Source organism: Rhodotorula paludigena (assembly GCF_050403205.1).
Source record: "Rhodotorula paludigena JCM10292 DNA, Rt_paludigena_JCM10292v1_ctg10, whole genome shotgun sequence".
NCBI classification, from domain to species: Eukaryota; Fungi; Basidiomycota; class Microbotryomycetes; order Sporidiobolales; family Sporidiobolaceae; genus Rhodotorula; species Rhodotorula paludigena.
Window position 1 is genome coordinate 224,803 of NW_027481448.1, and position 19,642 is coordinate 244,444.

The 19,642-nt window shown below is 65.7% G+C and overlaps 7 protein-coding genes across 7 annotated transcripts; 4 read left to right on the top strand and 3 right to left on the bottom strand.

Annotated features, from left to right (window-relative positions):
* Nucleotides 1-829: 829 nt before the first annotated feature.
* JCM10292_006843 (uncharacterized protein) lies at nucleotides 830-2,876 on the top strand (the record flags this gene model as incomplete). Its single annotated transcript, XM_076647641.1, has 6 exons — nucleotides 830-1,279; nucleotides 1,337-1,772; nucleotides 1,848-2,051; nucleotides 2,111-2,186; nucleotides 2,250-2,499; nucleotides 2,568-2,876. 6 exons carry the CDS (start codon nucleotides 830-832, stop codon nucleotides 2,874-2,876), a joined length of 1,725 nt encoding a protein of 574 aa, XP_076506811.1.
* A 405-nt stretch (nucleotides 2,877-3,281) lies between these two features.
* On the top strand, nucleotides 3,282-4,192 carry JCM10292_006844 (uncharacterized protein; the record flags this gene model as incomplete). The annotated part of the gene is made up of 6 exons (XM_076647642.1): nucleotides 3,282-3,354; nucleotides 3,450-3,466; nucleotides 3,555-3,627; nucleotides 3,694-3,760; nucleotides 3,839-3,924; nucleotides 4,071-4,192. The coding sequence occupies 6 exons, from the start codon at nucleotides 3,282-3,284 to the stop codon at nucleotides 4,190-4,192; spliced, it is 438 nt and encodes a 145-aa protein (XP_076506812.1).
* Nucleotides 4,193-4,510: 318 nt separating this feature from the next.
* Nucleotides 4,511-8,797, bottom strand: JCM10292_006845 (uncharacterized protein; the record flags this gene model as incomplete). Its single annotated transcript, XM_076647643.1, has 8 exons — nucleotides 4,511-4,828; nucleotides 4,938-5,156; nucleotides 5,224-5,292; nucleotides 5,376-5,452; nucleotides 5,536-5,739; nucleotides 5,858-6,074; nucleotides 6,152-7,747; nucleotides 7,826-8,797. 8 exons carry the CDS (start codon nucleotides 8,795-8,797, stop codon nucleotides 4,511-4,513), a joined length of 3,672 nt encoding a protein of 1,223 aa, XP_076506813.1.
* A 250-nt stretch (nucleotides 8,798-9,047) lies between these two features.
* JCM10292_006846 (PITH domain-containing protein) lies at nucleotides 9,048-10,051 on the bottom strand (the record flags this gene model as incomplete). The annotated part of the gene is made up of 5 exons (XM_076647644.1): nucleotides 9,048-9,130; nucleotides 9,186-9,279; nucleotides 9,337-9,568; nucleotides 9,622-9,650; nucleotides 9,737-10,051. 5 exons carry the CDS (start codon nucleotides 10,049-10,051, stop codon nucleotides 9,048-9,050), a joined length of 753 nt encoding a protein of 250 aa, XP_076506814.1.
* A 282-nt stretch (nucleotides 10,052-10,333) lies between these two features.
* JCM10292_006847 (glycoside hydrolase family 18 protein) lies at nucleotides 10,334-12,423 on the top strand (the record flags this gene model as incomplete). Its single annotated transcript, XM_076647645.1, has 11 exons — nucleotides 10,334-10,368; nucleotides 10,457-10,492; nucleotides 10,654-10,706; nucleotides 10,776-10,837; nucleotides 10,943-11,323; nucleotides 11,423-11,499; nucleotides 11,564-11,577; nucleotides 11,638-11,772; nucleotides 11,871-11,957; nucleotides 12,021-12,158; nucleotides 12,224-12,423. 11 exons carry the CDS (start codon nucleotides 10,334-10,336, stop codon nucleotides 12,421-12,423), a joined length of 1,218 nt encoding a protein of 405 aa, XP_076506815.1.
* Nucleotides 12,424-12,527: 104 nt separating this feature from the next.
* On the bottom strand, nucleotides 12,528-16,515 carry JCM10292_006848 (Zn(II)2Cys6 transcription factor; the record flags this gene model as incomplete). Its single annotated transcript, XM_076647646.1, has 12 exons — nucleotides 12,528-13,662; nucleotides 13,721-13,795; nucleotides 13,859-14,343; nucleotides 14,403-14,496; nucleotides 14,553-14,692; nucleotides 14,778-15,090; nucleotides 15,158-15,570; nucleotides 15,635-15,909; nucleotides 15,973-16,009; nucleotides 16,063-16,077; nucleotides 16,144-16,171; nucleotides 16,232-16,515. The coding sequence occupies 12 exons, from the start codon at nucleotides 16,513-16,515 to the stop codon at nucleotides 12,528-12,530; spliced, it is 3,294 nt and encodes a 1,097-aa protein (XP_076506816.1).
* A 366-nt stretch (nucleotides 16,516-16,881) lies between these two features.
* JCM10292_006849 (N-terminal C2 domain-containing protein) lies at nucleotides 16,882-19,542 on the top strand (the record flags this gene model as incomplete). Its single annotated transcript, XM_076647647.1, has 4 exons — nucleotides 16,882-16,960; nucleotides 17,100-18,012; nucleotides 18,072-18,169; nucleotides 18,230-19,542. 4 exons carry the CDS (start codon nucleotides 16,882-16,884, stop codon nucleotides 19,540-19,542), a joined length of 2,403 nt encoding a protein of 800 aa, XP_076506817.1.
* Between the last annotated feature and the right edge of the window lie 100 nt (nucleotides 19,543-19,642).

A 19,642-nucleotide genomic window follows, 5' to 3' on the forward strand; every position in this document is an offset into this window, starting at 1 on the left:
CAGCAGACTGGGAATGTGTTTTGTGATCAGGTCCTGCTTAGTTGCACTCGACCTTTCTACCCACGCACATCCACCGCGCGCGGTACTAGACCGCTCTGCCACCCTTTGCCCCTCGTGCCCTCGTCAGCACCATCGATCAGAGTGGGGCAAGAGATTGTGGGTGCCGGGCCCGTCATCCTCGAAATCGTAACCTTCCCTCATTTGACGACCTGCTGTCCTCGAAGACAGCGTTCAGCTCTCCTGTAGCATGCAGCAGATGATGTCCAGCCGCACCTGCGCGTCTTGTCGCTAGCTGATCCTGGATGAGGCGAGTAAAGCATTCTTGAAGCCGTCGCAGAGTAAACTGTCGCCGAGCAGACCCGTCATGGACAGAGCGCTAGTGCGAGAAAAGCTGAGCATAATGTACTGGCTAGGGAATCGGGTACGGACGCCACGTCGATGTTGACGGAGCGGTCGAAGCGACACTGGGCAAATGCGTAGGAGGCTGGCAGAGAAGTGCCAGCACCGCGGCATCTAGCCGCTGCTTGGACAGCTGTCATGGCAATACGGCATTCAGGGCCGCGTCGACCACGAGGGCGAGTATCTCGCCTGACAATGCGAGTAGCGAGACGGGCATGTCGCCAGGAGAAGAAGGGCGATGAGAGCCTCGAGCCGTTGTGGAGCTTGGTGGCCAGAGGGGCAGAGTCCAGCAGAATGCAGCACAATGCTCAGCGGCCCTCTCAGCTGCAGCCGAGCGGAATCGAGCGGATGGTCGAGGTGCGAGAGAGCCGGGCAGCGTGGCCTCGCCTCGTTCTGCCGCGTCCAAGGCTTGCGCAGCGCGAGCAAGCGCATGGCCGACCCGCACAGCGTGCCCCTCCCGCCCTCGCGCGGCTCGCTCGACGCGCCCCGCCCGCCCGATGCGGCGCCGCGACCGGCCCACCCGCTCCCCGCCGTCGACGAGGGCGCAGACGACAACGACGCTGCGTGGTTCGAGGACGGCGCAGACGCTGCTCCTCCGCCCGAAGACGACCCTGCACCGACAGACGAGCAGCCAGAACCCGTGCAGCGTGAGGAGGACGCGGTCGAGGACGTTGCGGACGATGGTGGGGGAGGGAGCGGGGACGCGCAGGACCCGCCTGCAGCGGCGTACGAAGGGGAAGACGAGCGGACACGGGCTCTCGAGGACGAGCTGGATCGCACCCGCATGGACCGCGACGCGTGGGAGGCCCAGTACCAGGGCCTCCTCGCCAAGCTGACGGCCATGCGCAACACGCTCGGCGACAAGCTCAAGCAGGACGCAGTGCGTATCGCCTCTCTTGCTCTCTATGACTGGGCTCACGGGGCGTTGCACCCACAGGACGAGCTCGACCGCCGAGAACAGGAGATTGCCGACCTGCAAGCCGCCAACGACGACCTCTCCTCGACCGTCGAGACGCTCAAGTCCGAGCTGATCCAGTCGCACGCCGACGCTGACTCGCTCCACACCGAAGTCGAGCAGCTGCGCGCGCGTGCGTTCGACTCGGAGCGCGCGAGCTCCGACGAGGCGCAGGAGCGCGAGCTCGCGCTGCGCGAGGCGCAGGAGGACCTCGAGCGCGTGCGCATCGAGCGCGACGAGTGGGAGGGCGAGGCGATGCGCGAGCGCGTGAGGCGCGAGGAGCAGGGGACTCGCCTCGCGCAGGTCGAGATGGAGCTCGCGCAGGCAAAAGCCGAGCGCGAGGTCCTCCGCGAGGAGCGCGACCGCGAGATGGAGAGCGCGGCAAACCTGCATGCTGTCCTCGAGGAGTTCCAGGCGGGTGCGCTTGCCTGTCCTGCCCTCGTCTGCCTTGCCCGTCCGTCGAGAAGGCTAATCTCGGGGCTCATGCGCGCAGCCAAGGATCGCGAACTGCAAGCCATGCTCGGCGACCTGCAAACGCAGTTGCACGAGACGCAAAACTCGCTGGACGCATATCGGCAAAGAGCGAGCCAGGCGGAGCAGCAATTGCAGTCGGCACACAACGACTCGGAGCGGGTGCTGGCCCTCGCCAAGGAGGTCAAGGAGAAGAACCTGCTCATTGGCAAGCTGCGGCACGAGGGTGCGTGGCTTCCCCTTGGACGCTGGCGCAGCGCGTGCTGACCGTGTCTCCCTGCGCAGCGGTCATCCTCAACGAGCATCTGACCGAAGCACTGCGGCGGTTGAAGAAGGACTCGGGCGATGACAGCGTGGATCGGTGCGTAAAATGCGCCATCGTGTGTTCACGGCCGAACATGAGCGCTGATCGTTTCCCTTGCAGACGGCTCATCACCAATGTCCTCATCACCTTCCTCAACACTCCTCGAGGCGACGCCAAGCGTTTCGAGATGCTGCAGCTCATTGCCTCGATCCTCTCCTGGTCCGACGACCAGCGCGAGAAGGTCGGCTTACAGCGCGCGAGCGGCGCGTTGTCGTCGAGCAGCATCATCTCGAGCGGGCGCGGCGGAGCGGGCAAGGGGCACGCACGGAGCGGGAAGGGCAAGGCTGTGGACGAGGGCGTCGAAAACGAGGTGCGTCCGGAACTCGGGCAGCTCAGGCGGGTGAACGTCCCTGCCTACTGACAGGTTTGCGCTCGCAGTCCTTCTCGAACCTCTGGATCGAGTTTCTGCTCAAAGAGGCATCGCAAGGCGGTGTGGCCCCGGGCTCTTCAGCTTCCTCTTCCTCCGCCAAAACGCCACCCGCGCGCTCACCGTCCTCGCCTACAAGCGGGGCCGCAAATGGGATGGACCTGCCACCGCTCGGCTCGCCGCCGCTGCTCTCGCCGACCTCGACAAGGCGACCCAGCTTGTCGTCCATCTTCTCGAATGGGAGCTCGACAGCGCCGACTAGCACGGCGCCGCCCAGCATCAAGGAGGAGGACGGGCGGGGAGGCGCGGGAGGATCATGAGCCGGCGACGTCGCGCCTCTCAGCCGGTCCCCTCAGACCGATCGAGATATACCCGCGCGCGTGCCGCACGATGCGTGCATGAGCTGGGCGTAGTCGGTAGTCGCTGTACTTGTCGTGTCCCTCGCAGTCTCCCGTTGTGCTCCGTCCACCTCTTTCCCACTTTCCCACTCGTTCTCGCCTTCTCGCTCGTCCAGCATATCTCGCTACGCGTTCCTGTGCATCTATGACACGCTCCGCACGCTCATTGCTCGATTCGAGTGCAAAGACGAGACGGTGCCGCTTTGACCTCGTCCACGCGTCGCCGTTGACATCGTCTCGAACGGCGCGCGTCCGTCGCGTTTCTCGTCCTCTTCCTCCTTCGCTCTACTCGCCAGTCACCTCTCGCAGACGCTCACTGTGCACAGCATGGCTCCTCAGACTAGCGGCGGCAAGGGCAAGACGGTCGGGCAGGGCGGGAAGCACGTCTTGCGCGATGCCGGTGCGTTGTCCTCTTCGCCGCTCGGTCGCCCTCGTGACGCGCTGCACGTGTACGAGCGAAGTGGTGCTCACTAGACCAGGCGCTTCTGCGTGCAGCGAAGGCTGGCCTCGTCGTGCGTCGCGCTCCGTCCTCCCCTCGGCCGCACTCGCAGACGCGAAACGCGGGCTGATACGCGCCCCTCATGTTGATGCGACGCACAGTTCCCAGTCTCGCGCATCCGCAAGAATCTGCGCGCCGGCAGGTACTCCGAGCGCCTCGCCAAGGCCGCTCCCGGTATGTCCTCTTCGTCTCGCATCCCCACTTTGGCTTCCCGGGGCTCACTACCACACTCGATGGCAGTCTATCTCGCTGCTGTGCTCGAATACCTCGTCGCCGAGATCCTCGAGCTCGCGGGGAATGCTGCGCGGTGCGTTCCGCTTCGACGGTCCTAACGGACTCAGGGCGAGCCACTGCTGAGGCGGCTGATCTCGTCCTGGGACGACAGTGACAACAAGAAGAAGCGCGTTACCCCGCGCCACCTCCAGCTCGCGATCCGCAACGACGAGGAGCTCAACCGCCTCCTTTCCCATGGTGCGTATCTGCCGCACTCGCTTGTCAGACTCTCCTCGAGCGCCACAACTGATGAAGGCAATCAATCCCCGCACAGTGACGATCTCGCAGGGCATGCCGAGCATCTGCTCAGTTCAGGCGTCAGCTGAAGCATTTCGAAACCGCAGGCGGCGTCCTCCCCAACATCCATGGCGCGCTCCTCCCGAACAAGCACCCGCGCACGTCGGGCAGCAGCCAGAAGAAGGTCAAGAAGGGTGCGTCGAAGGACGGCGACACCGACAGCGACTAGATCGTTGTAAGTTGCGCTGGTTAGGAAGGTCAATCCGCCGCCGCTTCACCTACCTACGCCGCGCGCCTGCATTGTCGCCCCATCCTGTTGAGTCCGCTGTTCTCGCTTTTTCGGTGTCTGTGCCCGCGTCTGTACCCTGTTCCCGAACCTTTCATCCTTTCCGTAGTCGCGCCGCTTGTCGTTTTCTGCCGACCCGCTCTTGTAGCTCGCACGACTACTCCAGGCGACCAGTCTTCTCCCCCGAGCACTCGCACGAACAGGGCTCGGAAGAGAGTAGGCACGCGAAGCTGAGTACTGACCCTGAAGACGCCGACTCGACTACCACCCCCACGAGCCGAACACGCTCTCCCTCCAACCTCCCGCTCCTGTCGGCGCAGCACCAGCCGACGCTCCGCTCGCGCGTTCGACGACGCGTCTTTTGTCAGCCGAAAGCGTTGTTGCCCTCCTCAAGCCTTCGGTCGTGCCAAGTGCGCCGTTCGTCATTCGCCCATACACACCCGCGCTCGGCAGCGGCGGAAAAGCTACTGGCTGAGGAAGCGCTTCGAGCGGTGAGCGGAGCCGAGGGCCGGTCAGGGCGAGGGAAGAGAGGGAGGAAGGATCGAAGTGCTGGAGAGCATCAATGAGGCAGGCGAGAGTCTGCAAGAAGTTGTCGTCAGTGTCGCGCCAAAGCCAGGAACCCGGTGCGCGATAGCTATTCAGTCGGACGACTGGTCGAACGGAGCCGATAAAGGCTGGGTGCGCGCACCTGCTCCTTCTCGTGCACTTCTTCCTCTATCCACCTCCGTGTCGTGTCGCGCAGGTCTTCGCACCGATGCTGCATGACACGGTGCATCTCTGCGCAAGCTATGTTCAGAAGCGTCTCGCAGCGGGCGAGCTGATCCGCTGTCGAGGAGGCTTCGATGCCCGAGAGGCGAGAGAGGCGAGAGTAAGTCGAGATAAGGGCATGATGCAGATCGATAAGGGGCTGCGTGCGCATGTGCAGCACAGTAAGCATGGAAGGCCGATTGGACACGAAAGTGGGAGCAACCCACAGCGTGTTGGGAAAGCGGATTTGCATTCTCATGCAAGAGCGCCTCGACCTCGAGCAAACCTGACCGTGCCTGTCGTACAGCGTGCAGCAGTAGCACTCAGCACGTTTGTGTCGTGTTGCCTCCAGCGCTGCCAGATATCGCGGCAGACGCACCGTATCGTACTCGATCTCCGCACTTTTTGAAATCGCCTCTGCAGCAAGTTGGACCGCCTTCGAGACGCCGAGCGCGGCTGTGCGAGTCGTGTCCCGAGAGCTTCACGTGTAAGCTTACTCGTCGTGGCTGGCATTGAGCAGCGGGACCACTTGAGCACACCTGCGTCTTCATCCTTCCAGCTAAACGCTCGCGCCTCGTTCTGCACCCTCCACCACGCAGCCCGGGTTCGCTGCGACTCCTGCTCAGAGAGATCCTCGAGCGCCTGTACGAGCTGCGGCGGGTCGGAGGAAGGCGACGGAAGTGTCGCGCCCGAGACGAGGCGAGCGAGGGAGTGGGCGACAAATGAGAGCTGAGCGGCCATGTCTGCAGAGGCGGGAAATGCTTCAGCTCAATCCGACCACTACAGGTAGACCGTCCATCCAAGCACAGAGAATGGTCTGGTCGCTCATACCGGTTTGGCGAAAGTCAGAGCTGAACTCACCTCGCTTCGCCTCTCTGCCTGTCCTGACCGCGTCTTCGACGGCCTTCCAGCCCGCCCCTACCTGCACCGCCCTGCAGTGTCGCTCGAAACTCTCGACCATCTGAGCTGCCTCCTCGAGATCGACGTTAAACGGCGGATGGAAGACGCGCGAGGGGAAGAGCGGAAGCGGTTTCGGTGCGGGAGAGGGGCCGTCGAGGAGGAGATGGTGCGCGAGGTCCTGCGAAGCGCACCAGTCAGACAACGTCAACACTGACAAGCGGACAGCGCGAGAGCCTCGGGCCAAGAAAGACGCACCTTCTCGCCTTCGAGTGCCAGAAATCCCCGCATCTCCTCGCTGCTCGCGAGGACCTCGTGCCTAGCGCACCTCTTCAGCCACACCTCGAGCTCCCTCCGCCGCGTCTCGACGAGCTCGGCGTCGAAGCGCGCCGCGCCGAACGCGAGCGGCGCGGAAGGCGGGAGCGGCGGGATCGAGATGAGCGGGGCGTGGAAGCGCGAGACGAGGAGCTTGTGCAGCGCTTGGAAGTGCGAGTAGCGCCGGTTGACGATCAGCGTGCGCAGAGACGACGTCGACGTTGAGGAAGTCGATGCGCGAGAGGGTGCGGGCGAAGCGGGAGGGAAGACGGTCGAGATCTCGTAGGCGATGTAGGGCGCCTCGCCGAGCGGTGAGGTCTTGCGTCCCTCACCGACGTACACCTCGTACGCTGAGCCGACGTTCTCCTCCATTCCTGCGCCGCCAGTCCTGCGCCAAACCGGTCCCTCGTCAATCTCCCACGTCTGCGACTCATCACCGACCTCCTCGTCTAGCTCGTCGCCCTCTTCGATCCAGCGCAGCAAAAGCGCCTTGCTGTCTGCCGCGGTCGGAGCTGCACCGCGCCGCGTGCTGCCCAGGCGAGGCAGGCGCGCCTTGCGTGGAGGCGATGACGGCGGCGCAGAGGTGGCGGCGAGGATCGAGGCGCCGGGGATGGACGTGCGACCGAGTGCGGGTACGAGAAACGAGAATGTGCCAGATACGCTGGAGTTGCTGGACGGGGTGAGACCCAAGCGGAAGAGGAGCGAGCTGGTGGGCGCCGGCGATAGCGCCTGGCGCGGCGGCGTCGCTGGCGAGGGCGGGCGCACGGCAGGGCCGACGTCGAGAGGGCGTGGATAGGTGAGCGCTTGAACAGGCGCAGGCGATTGCGGCGTGGGAGGACGGTGGATGTTCTGCTCGTCGAGGCTGAGAAGGTCAACCTGCGGCAAGTCGTCCGAGCTGTCCTGCTTCTCTTCTGCGCCGTCGCCATCCGGCGCCAAAAGATGTGGTGTGTCTTGACCGTGTTGTGATCCAGGCGAGTCCGCCCACTGCTCGTCCCGCGAGACGATGGCGCCTTTCGCCACTTGGCCTTCACCCGTCTCCCCCAGTCCGTCCAGCCATGTAGGCTCGAATTCTGTCCCACTGACGACGACATGGCGTCCGATAGATCGCGTCGCGTACGACGCCGCCTCCTCGTCCTCGCTGCGCTCCGCTGCGCCCGCCGCTGCCGTTGAGTCGAGCTCCGCGCTCGGCTCATTGTTCGGCTGGACAAGCGAGCGGTCCGGCGAGGGCGAGGACGACAGGTCCGGAGACGGCGCGGTGGACCGTGCGAAGGGCTGGCGGGTTGTAAAAGGTGTCGAATTGGCGGACGAAGGCGAGAAGAGGCGGTCAAGCGCGGAAGGGCGCGCGGCTGTGGGGGTGGTCGGCGCGGACGAGCGAAGCGGGACAGCGTTCGCATCTCCCGACGAGAGATCCGTGTCTGCCAAAAGCGAGGAGGTCTGCTCGTCCGCAGCGGCCGAAGCCGGCGGAGCATCCTCATCTAGCGCAGCCCCGTCCGAGAGCGCGGCCCGGCCCGAGAGTGCAGCGACAGGCGCGTCCACATACTGTGACAGGTCTCAGTCGTATCAATCAGGTCCTGCGATCGATCGAGCGTCGGTGCCAGATCAGGAGAGCCAGCGCACCGCATACCACCCTCGCGGGATCAAACCCCTCTCCTCCTCCCCCGCCTCCTCAATCCATCCCAAGCTCCACCCTCCGCCGAGATCCTCAATCTCGACTTGGAGCGCCACCCCTTGCGCGAATGTGAGCTCGCCGAACGTCGGCTCGCCGGCGAAGGCGTGCAGGGCGAGTGCGGGCGTTACGCGAGCAGGAAGGGGGAGGAGCGGCGGGTCGGCGGGCTCTGCGGCCGGTTCGAGCGAATCAAGCGACAGAGATGGAGGGAGGAACGGGTTCTCGCGCGAGGCGTCGAAGAAGATGCTGTTCCGACCCAGCTTGTCGCGCACGCGGATCGTCGAAGCCCGCTTGTCGCCGCCGCCGCTCGCGCCTACCTTCAGCGTACCGACAGGTGTACGGAAGACTTCGGCAGCACCGGATGCCGTCGAGAATGTCGAGGGTCGGCGGGCGGGAGAAGGAGGATCGGTCTCACGCGCGGAAGACGCCGAAGGAGCGGACAGGCGCTCGAGGGCCGTCCTCGTCTGCTCGACACTCCCGCCCTGTTCGTTGACGTCTTTATGCTCGTTCACTGCTGCGCCTGCAGCTGCACGAGCGTCGTCCGTCTCCCTCGCACTTGCCGAACCCTCGACACCCTCATCTTCGACTTCGCCCAGCTCGGCATCGCTCCACCTCGGCATCCGGCCCCTGCTCCTCTTGCCGTTCTCTTTGTCCTCGACGTCCGTCGACCCGGCGCCGGCTCTCCCACCCTGACCGAAGCCGAGGCCGCGCCCGCGCCTCGTCGAGAGATAGAGCGGTTTCGGCGGCGGAGGCGGGGCGGGGAGACGCAGCGTCGGCGGGGGTGCGGTGTTCGCTAAACGAGTCGGCGCCGGGGTAGGGCGCGCCGGGGAGGAGTGGATCGAAGGTGGTGCCGAGGACGGTGGTGGGGACGGAGGGGAGAGAACGGAGGGATGCTGCGAGGGCAAGGGGGCGCGGAAGGGCATCTCGGAGCACTCCTGGCTCAGCCTCGAGCGGAGAGAGCCGGACTGGACAGTGCAGCGGGAGCGAGCGGAGTGAGAGCGAGCGAGAAGGTGGGGGAAGCGGACGCCAGAGGCTCGAGCGCACACAGGGGCCAGCCAGCACGAGAGTGAGTGAAGTGAGCACTACAACAGGGACACATACGAAGGAAGACAACAGAAGAGAGAGAAGGACTGCGGGGGACAGGCGCGAACTGGAGCAGGCGAACGGGCCGCTTCAGCGCGCAGTCGTGCTGCTCGCGCCGGCCTGCTTCTCCCGCACGCCGTCCACCATCGACGGCGCAGCATTCTCCGCTCCGACTGCGGTAAGCACGCATCAGCACGGACGTTGTCACGGAGGGGCTTTGGCACGCACTCGACATGGGCTCGCCCGGCTCCTTCTTGAGCTGCCGGCTCTCCCCGATGAATCCGAGGAAGTACAGCCGCGACTGGTCCCCTCGTGCGTTCGTCTGTGATCAGCAAGAGTCAGCCTCAGCTCCAAGCCAAAGAGACGAAGGACAACACACAAAGTACAGCGACACATCGCTCACGTTTGCGAACCGCGCGATCCGCACCGGGTACTCGACCGCGCCTCGACCCCCGCCCTCGCTCTCGAGCAGCTCAAACTCCTGCGCCGGCGTCGGGGATGATGATGCGGCCTCGTCGAAGGCAATGCCAGACGGACCGCGGTTTACCCAGGCGCGGCACAGTCGAGGAGAGGTGTCGAGTCGCCCGCCACCCGTGCCAATCAGAATGGACCTGCAGAGCGTTCGTGAGCATGTGAAGCCACGGAGGCACTGGCACAGACGCACTTTATGCGGACCAGCTCGGAGAAGCGGACCTGTGTCAGCAACGAGGAGGGGCGCCACCGCGACTCGAAGTCAGCGGGAACAGCGTGAGGCAGGGCGAGGTGGGGCAAGCACGCACGTGAACGAGGAGCTCGTCGTCGTCGTCCTGCGTCTCGATCGAGCCGGCGGTCCATACGCCGCCGGCGAGTGCGTCGCCCTCCTGCGCCGTGCCGACAATCTCGTCATTCGTGAGGACCGTGTCGCGCGAGTCGAGGCCGCGGATGACGCGCTTGAGTGCGTCCGCGTCGTCTGCGTTGGCAATGTTCTGCGCGTGCGAGCGGTGGAACTCGACTAGTTGGAGGAGCGAGGACGAGGACGAGGTCGACGCGGACGAGAGGGCGCCCGAGGTGGCGTGCTCGAGGTCGACTGCGGTCAGATCACCTTGACAGTTCATTCTAGCCCGTACAAACACGTAGAAGCAGAGTGTGGACGACGAAGAGCGAGAGGTGCACCGCCTCCTTCGGGGTTGCCCTCGTCCCCCTCGCCGCCTACCGGCTCGTGCATGCTAGCGAAGGGACAGCAGACTTCAAAGCAGCACGTCCAGCATCCCCGTCGAATCCGCTTTGTCCCCGCTCTCGTCCTCGCCTCGCTCGTCCTCCTCACTCTCTCGTCCCTCCATCCGCGCTTCCCTCGCCTTCTTCCCGCTCGAGGACCCGCTCAGACGCACCACAGCGCCATGCACTCCATTCCCCGTCCTTCGGGCAAGGTCTCGTGCGTACAGTCATTCGGTTCTTCTCCGTCTGCTGCGCTAACCCCCCTCGGCATCCCCGTCTACCTCATCTTTGGTTCTCTTTCGCAGTGTGGGGTACTTCACCAACTGGGGCATCTATGGAAGGTGCGGTCTTGATGTTCCTCGGCGTGACAAGCGGGTCTGGCTCGCTGACTGTGTTGTCGACTCTCTCCCGAACCTTCTTCCTCGCGTCCCTATTCTTGCCCGTGCTCTGACACTGCTGTCTCGCCGTCCGACTATCTCACATGTCCTCTACGAACGAGCAGGGGCTACAAGCCAGAACACATTCCGGCACAGGACCTCACGCACATCCTGTACTGTGCGTACCGGCTCATGCTCGCTCGTCGTGGCGCCAGTGAGGCTCACGGGAAGTTGATCCCCATGACAGCGTTTGCCGAGGTCAAGGAAGATGGCGAGGTCAAGCTGACGGACGCGTGGGCGGACGAGCAGGTGAGTGCGGAAAGTCAGATTCGTCAGGCGGTTTGCGCGCGCAGCCGCACACTGCCTGTAGGCGTTGGTGGTCATCTTCTCTTACACGCGGCGTTCTTCCGCCAGATCCACTACGGCAACGACAGCTGGAACGACGCCGGCGGACCCAACCTGTACGGCAACCTCAAGCAGCTCTACCTCCTCAAGCAGCAGCACCGCACGCTCAAAGTCCTCCTCTCGATCGGCGGCTGGACCTATTCGGAGAACGGCCGCTTCGCGCGCCCCGTCTCGACCCCCGCCGGCCGCCAGCGCTTCGTCGAGAGCGCCGTCAAGCTCGTCGAGGACTATGCGCTAGACGGACTCGACGTCGACTGGGAGTACCCGCGCGACGACAACGAGGCGAGGGACTATGTCGAGCTGCTGAGGATGCTACGAGAGGGGCTCGACGGGCTGCAGCACAAGCTCGGCGTGCGACCGCCTCACGGATTCGAGCTGTCGATTGCAGCGGTGAGTCAGTCATTCTCCAGCGGTCGAAGGTCGCGCGCTTCGTCATGGTCATTCACCTACGTCACGTTGGATAACTGACCTCGATACGCTCAACTGTAGCCGTGCGGCGCGACACACTACGAGAAGCTGCGCATCCGCGAGATGGATCAGTACCTGTCTTTCTGGAACCTCATGGCGTGAGCGCACATGAATTAGTCTCTTTCACACAAACACAAGAGCTGACTTTTCAAATGATCGCAGGTACGACTATGCCGGTTCGACACTTTCGCATCCTGCTAAGGCCATCTCAGTCCGCTGACACTCTGACTAAACAGGTTCCTGGGACTCGCTCGCCGGGCACCAGGCCAACATCTTCGGTCCAACACCTGACGCGCTCTCGACCGACCGCGCGATTCGGCACTTTGCGGATCCGGCGAAGGGCGGAGTGCCTACGGAGAAGCTTGTACTCGGTGAGTCTCAGACAGTTCGTCGCTGTGCATCACGCAAATGAAATCGTGACGTTACAGCTGCGGGGCTGACTCGACGCTGACGCTGGTCTTCCCCGTAGGCATGCCTCTCTATGGTCGCTCCTTCCTCAATACTCAAGGCCCTGGCACCCCCTACAGCGGTGTCGGTCCCGGGTCGTGGGAAGCTGGTGCGTCTTCCCCGCTCACTGCCATTGCGATACTCGACCATCTCGCTTACGAGGCCCGCACAGGCTCTTACGACTACAAGGCGCTCCCGCTCCCTGGCGCGCAAGAGTCGTTCGACCCGCAGCTCGTCGCCGCATCGTGCTACAACTCTTCCACGCGCGAATTTGTCACGTACGACACGCCCGAGAGCGCCGCAGCGAAGGGTGCGTACGCCCTCCTCCCCGCTCCCTCCCCGCCTGGCTGACCCGTACCGCGCTTTGTTCCGCAGCCGAGTTCCTCTGCGTGAACCGCCTCGGCGGCTCGATGTGGTGGGAGCTTTCGGGAGACAAGCCTGCGGGGCAGGGCGGGCTTGTGCACCTCGTGCACGAGCGGATGGCGCGCTCCGAGACGGGCGTCGACAGGCGCGAGAACTGGCTTGCGTACCCGACGAGCAAGTGGGAGAACGTGCGCAAGGGCATGCAGGCGTAGTGCGGTAGCCTCTACAGAGGGCCAGGACTGAAACAGACACTTGACGCCTCATTTTGGCGAGGAGACGAAAAGCGGCAGGCCGATGGAGCGTGTCGTAATGCAGCTCACCACGCGTCGCCCCGCGTGCCCCAATACGCCGCAGCCGACTCTGCGTCGCTCATACCCTGCGCCCGCGGTGCGCCGTTCGCTCCCGCAGTGCCGCTATCCCTCCAGCCGTTCCCGAGCGCTCCGCCCCCGTTTCCAAGTCCATTTTGCCCCGCCGCAAAGAAGCCGAGCCCGTTTGCGCCAGACGGCACAAAAGCGCTCGGGCCAGCAATGTTGCCGAAATCGCCCGCAGCACCGCCCGCGCCCATGCCGACCCCGCCTGCGCTCCCGCCGCCGCTGAGGAGGCCGAAGTCGTCGCCCAGTCCGAGCCCGTCTGCGCCGAGACCGACGAGCCCGAGGTCGAAGGCGCCGAGGCCGAAGGAAGACAACCCGAAGGCGTCTTCACCCTCGGAAGGATCGAGCGAGAGGCCGTACGATGGAGCGGCGGCGGGCGCAGCCGCGGCCAGCGGGGTGGACGTGGACGACGAGGAGATGGCCCACGGGTCGAGCGAGTCGAGCACGAGACCGGTCGTGCTGCGGAGCGGGGACGCGCTCGGCGGCGCAAGCGATGTTGCCGGCGCGAGCGGGTCGAGGAGGGCTGCGCCGCTCGTTCCCGACGGGACCGACAGGAGCGAGGCATCGCCCGCTCCTTGTACCGGTACCGCAAGAGTAGGTCCTGCCTCTCCGGACATCACACCTGCCTCAGAAGCGGGCTCACCCGCTGCGGCGTAGTAAGGGGGACCAGCGGCAGCGGGTCCCGCGCCCTTCTTCGCCTTCATCGAGGGCAAGTTCCGCGTGGGCGGCGGCGTCCCGCGATGAGGCGCCGAGTCGGTATCGAGGCTGCGCGCGATGCGCTGCAGCACCTCTGCGAATGTCTCCGCCTCCTCTGCCGGAGCGCCCCCTTCGCCTCCCTCGCCAGAGCCTGCATCGCCACCTCCCGCTGCAGCGAGCATAAGCGCGCGTGCGGCGTGGTTCGTGCGCCGGCGCTCCTCTTCACGGAAGAGTCCCGCGAGGATGCGGTGGCCCTGCTGCACGACGAGCGCGAGCGGCGTCGACGAGGGTTTGGACTGGAAGATTTCCAGCGCTAGTTGGAGCGTCTCGATCTTTGAGTCGATCTCGGCACCGGAAGATTCGTGATCGATTGCTTGGAAGAGGCTGAGAGTGGCGGCCGAGATGAGGCAGAGCACAACGGAATGAGAGCGGAACGACGCACTCGTTGAAGAGGACAAGCGCAGCACCGAGAACGTGCGAATACGTGTACGGTACATCGCTGACCGCTTCGCGGATACTGCAAGCGCACAAGTCAGCATCGGTGCAAAGGTGCCTAACGAGCAGAGTCCTCGACACGCACTTGTGGGTTGACACGACCACGGCCCTCGCCGACTTGAGGCAAGCGTCCGCCGAGAACTTGTACTTTGGGTTCTTGTGCGCCTTGGACAGGAGCGGGCGGTGCAAGCGGAAAATACGGTTGTGCAGTCCCTCGAGGACAAAGTGGCGCTGGAAGCGGAGCATGGGCGCCTCCTGCTCGTCGGCCGCGAGCGTCCAGCGCTCAGGCAGCTCGTCGAGGATGACGCGGAACCCGGCGTCGAGGTCGATGATCGTCTCGTACGAGCAGTCGCGCACGAGGACGGTGCGGTCAAAGACGGCGCGGACCTGGCGCGCGGTGGCGATGCGGACGCGGTCGGCGGACGAGTCGGTCAGGACGGAGGAAGGGACGGGCGCGAGCGTCGTCGTGGAGGGCGAGAGGTCCGCGTCGTTGACGTTGAGCGGGTCGTCCGTGTCACAGTGCATCGGCGAAATGAGGTAACAGCGGTTGCGAGCGTTCGCGGCGAGCCACTGCAGGAGCTTGCGTCAATCACCGAGCAACAGCGTCGAGACAATGCGCTCGAACGCACGTCCTGGTAGACAAGCACGGCCCAAAGCCGCTTGGCCATCTCGCGCTTGAGCGAGTTCTTGCCCGGCGGGAATGCCGGATCCTCAGGTGGCATCCTGCTCGGGGATCGCGTGAGCGCATTCGCCGAGCGGGAGAAGCGATGAGAACGTACGTCTCTGGGTTTGAACCGAGCAAGTGCAGGTTGAGCATCTGGGCGAGGCGGATTCCGGACGCGAGCCAGATGACGAGCTGCGTGGGCTGGCCACGCGCCGCGGACGAGAGCTGGAGGTACTGAGTGTACAGGACGATGGTCTGCACGGACGCTGGGATCAGCTCCTGCATACGAGTTCGACCACACGGTCTAAACGCCAGGTCCTGCAAAGGCAGTCCCACGCACCTGGATGGATCGGATCCGCGGCACCTTCTCCCACTCTGCGAGCCTGAGCGCCCTCATCGATGCTTCGAACCATCTCTCCGGCAGCGCCTCCCTCTGCTCCTTCGAGAAGTGCTCGAGCGGGCTCGCAGCGCCCTCACCGCCTCCTTCGCGCGGCGTTGACGAAGCGCCGAGCGCCAGGGGGGAGCGCGAGTAGTGCATCGAGTCGAGCGCGAGGCAGAGGACCATGAGAAGGAGGGCGAGCCAGGACGGGTCGAGCTCCGAGGTGCGCGAGGCGTCGCACAAGGCATGGAAGGCGTCGAGCTCGGCGCGGAAGCTGCCGCGGGCAAAGCCGAGCGTAAGCATGCGGTACTCTGAGGGCAGGAAAAGCCCGAGGGACGCACGAAGGAGCGTGCAAATGATGGAAGAGCCACGCGACACTCGTGAAGTAGCGTTCAACCAGGAACGCCGTCGCCTCCCTCCCCGGCAGCGTGCGCAGTATCCGCTCGAGCTCCCTCTGCCGCGCCTCGGCGACCTCCTCGAGCGGAGCGTCAAAGTCGACGAGGAGGTGCGCCCGGAGCGACGACGACGGTGCGGGCGCGGGCGCGGGCACGACGATCGACGTGAGCGCTTTCGTGAGCTCGAGCTGAGGCGCGCCGAAGCGCACGTTCGAGGGGCGTGCAGACGGGCCGGTAGAGGAGGGTGCGTGAGCGAGTGCGGGGCGAGCGGAATGCGCGGCGGGTTTGGTCGAGGAGGCGGGAGGGTCGGGGCGCGGGGCGAAGACGCCGTACTCGAGCTTGACTGCCGCGTCTTCGGTCTGCAGATCCGTCAAGAGTGCATGAGGAGGTGTAGAGTGAGGGACTCAGGGCGAGAAAACGCACGTCGGAAAAGCCGTCTTCTGCATCCTGTTGTCTCCCGCCCTCTCCCGCTGTCACGGCCCTCCTCGGTGCGCTTGCTGCCGTACTCGACACAAGCTGCGGGGCGAGTGGCCGGAAAAGGGCAAAGTTGGGCGGCAGCGTCGCGAGGTACTTTTCGACGTGCGCGAGGCGCGCGGCGAGCGAGTCGACTTCGGCGGTGCGGGCGATGGTTGGCGGGAGGAAGGCGTCGTTGCTCGGCTGAAACACGTCCCAGGAGCACTCGTTCGGTCGGCCACGCTCTGTTCCGGCAATTCGAGAGTGGTCAACATTAAGAAGGCGGGCGATGAGCGAGTCGGACGCACTGGTACAGTTGCCGCAGACGGGCATTACGCGGTCGCACTGCATGAGACGCATTAGCCAGCTCGATCGGGCTATGCTGCAAGCCCACGAACCTTGATCTTGCGACGCTGCAGTAGGGACGGGAGGGATTCAGCACGCAGTGGTGATCGACGAAGGCGTGCAAGCGGGCTCACCTTGCATTCGGCACACGAGAGGGCGACACTGTTGGACCAAAGTCAGTGTCATGGCACTGACCCGCACAAAAGGGCGGTCGTGGCTGACCGGTTGCGCTTCTTTCGCGGCTGCCCGGAAGTCGCTCCATCATCGCTGTCGTCGTCGCCCTCGAGTCTGTCCTGCTCGCGAGCCTTGCCCTTGCTCTTTGTACTCCTGCCTGTTCCGTCTGGGTCCCCCGCCTTGCGCTTGCTCTGCGCCGTCGAGGGCGAGTGGACGGCAGAAGCTGCCGGGGAGGTTGAGGAGAGAGCGGAGCCGGGCGCAGTCGCTTGAGCAGCGTGGACGGACAAGTCGAGCGAGGCAGGGACTGCTCGCTGCGCCTGTGTCGGGTCCATCTCGAGCGAGGCTGGCGCTGCAGTGCGTCAGAGGGAGCGAAGGCGGTGCTGATCGTTCGGATCCAGCTCGCAACCTGCGGATTTTTGCAGGTGGATCGAGTGTGGCAGTAGCAGCGTCACAGCTAGAGTACAGCCATCCCCGTGCTGCCTGTTGCGGTGGTGGTCGAGGTGATCGGGGCGTGATTACGTTCATCTCGTCGGCGGTGCGCTCCCTCGGCGTCCGCTCGTGTCTGCCGCGTTTGCCCCCGTCTGTGCGGATGCTGGGCGCACGCGAGCACCTCTAGGGCCGAGTAGCGCTCCTCGCTCGCCTTGGCCCGTCCTCGCTCTGCTGCTTCCCTCGCTCGTCGCCTCCACTGCTCCGTCCCGATGGGCTTCGCAGACTCGCTCGGCTTTGGTAAGACGGCCACCTTCCAGGCCACCGTCACCGTCCACGAGCTCCTCCAGGGTGAGCGCCTCGCACTGCCCCGCCGGATCCCCGTGACCCGGAGCTGACCACCTCTCTGTTCCCATCCCGCCTCTCCTCCCCACCCGAACCTCGCCAATCCGCCCGCCCACACTCCTCCCCCGCCTGCCTGCCCCTGCAGTGCCTCTCCTCAACGCCAAATTCCGCGTAAAGTGGAAGTTCAAGGGCGCGACCCACTCGCACTCGTCCGCCTCTACCGACGACTCGGCCCGCAACGCCGCCGCAGGGTTCGGCTTCCTCCACCCGCGCACCGCCCTCTCGTCTTCGACCAACACCACCGCGAGCGACAGGCGCTCCGGCGGCCCAGGCGCGTCGACCTCGCGCTCGCGCAGCACCTCCCCGCTCGGCGTCTACTCGTCCGAAGACAACGACGACGCGCGCTCGCCCTCGACGCGCTCGCCGCCGCGCTCGCCCGAGCCGCGCGCCCGCTCGGCGACGCAGGGCACCGCCTCGGGCCTGTCGTTCACGTCCCCCTTCTCGGGCAACGCCGAGACGCTGTACGCCTCGCCGCCGACGCGCTCGAGCGGCGCGGGCGCGTACTACGACAGCGGGCACAACACGTCGCCCGACGGGCCCGAGCCGTCGGCTTCGGGCCCACGCCGCCGCGGCGCGGGCGACCTGACGAGTTCGCTCGGCGCGAGCGGGCCGACGGCGATCGCGCACCGCCCCGAGCCCAAAGGGTCGACCGTCTTTCTCCCGCTGCGCAACCACACGGCGACGTTCAACCGCGAGGTGACGTGCCCCGTGCAGATCCCGCTCAAGCACGTCACCGGGACGAGCAAGTACCAGCTGCAGCCGAGCCCGGTTCGTCTCGCCGTCAAGCAGGAGGTCCTGCTCGAGGACGGCAAGCGCGAGGAGGAGCGCCTCGGCGAAGTCATCCTCGACTTGAGCCAGTTTGCGAGCCACGGCTACCGCAACGGTGTGGTCGAGGAGACGAGGCCAAGGAGGTACCTGCTGCAGGGGTGCAAGAGCAACGCCGTGCTGCGCGTGTCGGTCAAGATGGAATGGATCGAGGGCGAAAAATCCTTTGTCGCGTGCGTCTCTTTGCCCTTTTCCTGTCAGGTCCAGTGCTCACTACGTCGCTTTCGGGCAGGCCGCCCCTCCGCTCCGGGCAGTTGCCGACCGGTTCGTCTGCTGCGAAAGGTCTCGTCAGCACGGGCAACACGCCCACCAACCGGTCTTCCGCTTCCCGTGCGTGACTCGTAGTGCAATTCTGCCCGCTTTTAAAAGGCTAACATCGAACTCCCGCAGTCGTGCCCAAGTCGGCATCCGGCTCCTCGAACGGTCGCAGCAAGTCGAGCACGTCTCTCTCGATGCAGCGCGTCGACTCGGTCTCGTCTCGCGCATCGTCCTCTTCTCCCGCTTGGTCGCGTTCGTCCCACAACGGCGCCGAGACCCCCAGCAACGGAGCGCCGAAGAAGAAGGGCTGGCACCCTCCTGCGGGCGCCTTCTCGAGCAATCCGGCCCCGACGCTGCTCAGTGGCGCGATCGGGCACTCGAGCGGCGGCGCCGACCGCTCGGCGGCCGACGTGATCGAAGCCATCTTCAACCGCCCGCCGACGCGCAAGCCGAGCTGGGTCGGCCTCTCGGCCGCAGCGAGCGCGCACAGCCGCTCGCGCACGCCGACGCTCGACCCGAGCTCGGCGAATGGCAAGCGCGGCAAGAAGGGCAGCAGCAGCAGCACGGGGAGCGCGAGCGGCGGAGAGGAGCGGCTTGGCGAGCCGTTCGAGCTGCGGACGGCTGGCGGCGCGAGGTCAAAATTCTCGTGCGCGGCGGGCAAGGCGTGGTCTATTCGCTCGAAGCACGCGACCAGGGACAAGGATCCGCAGCCTCTGCCGCGCGGTGGGTTGGACGAGCCGCCGCAGCTGAGCGCAGCGCGGTACGCCCGGCTCGAAGCGCCCGCCGAGGCGGCGCGCAAGCACAAGCTGCGCCTGCGCACGCGCGACGTGACGCACACGGGCATGGCAGCGGGCGAGCCCAAGAGCAAGAGCTACCCGCCGCAGCCCGACCTGCACGTCCAGCCGCCGACGCCGCAGCCGCCATTCGAGCGCACGCTCTCGCAGCCGTCGCCAGCGCGGCCTGCGCACCCGCCCCCGCCTCCGCCGGCGCCGTCGTGCCGCCCACCCTCGGTCGCGTCGACCGCGACGTCCGGGTCGACCAAGCCCCTCTCGGTGCGCTGGACTGACCACGCTACGGGCGCGCGGTCGTCCTCGCGCTCGTCGTCGCCCCCACCCGCCTTTGCCGGAGGCAGCTCCTCTACGACCCCGACGCCGCCATCGAGTCTCCCCAGCCCGGTCGCCACCGAATGGCGTGCGCTGCGGCCCGCGAAATCGGCCGAGAGCCTCGGCGGCAAGAGGCCCGCGTCGAGCCTGTCGTTCAACTCGGTCGTGACGCCGCCGTCGCCGCCGCCCGACCTACCGCGGGGAGCTGGGGCGGCGCGGGGAGGTAGCGAGGCGAGGCGCGACGAGGCGCCGACGCCGCAGGGAACAAGGAGGGGAAAGGCGGCAGAGGGACCGGGGGCCAAGGCTCCTGGCGGGGTCGAGTGGGGAAAGAGCTGGAGCTGAGATGCTGCCGGAGCTCAGCAGTTTAGACGAAGGAGACTGTGTTCAGATGTGCCTTGTCGGCAGGATCTTGTATCGTCCTCATCGCCTCGCTTCCGCAACG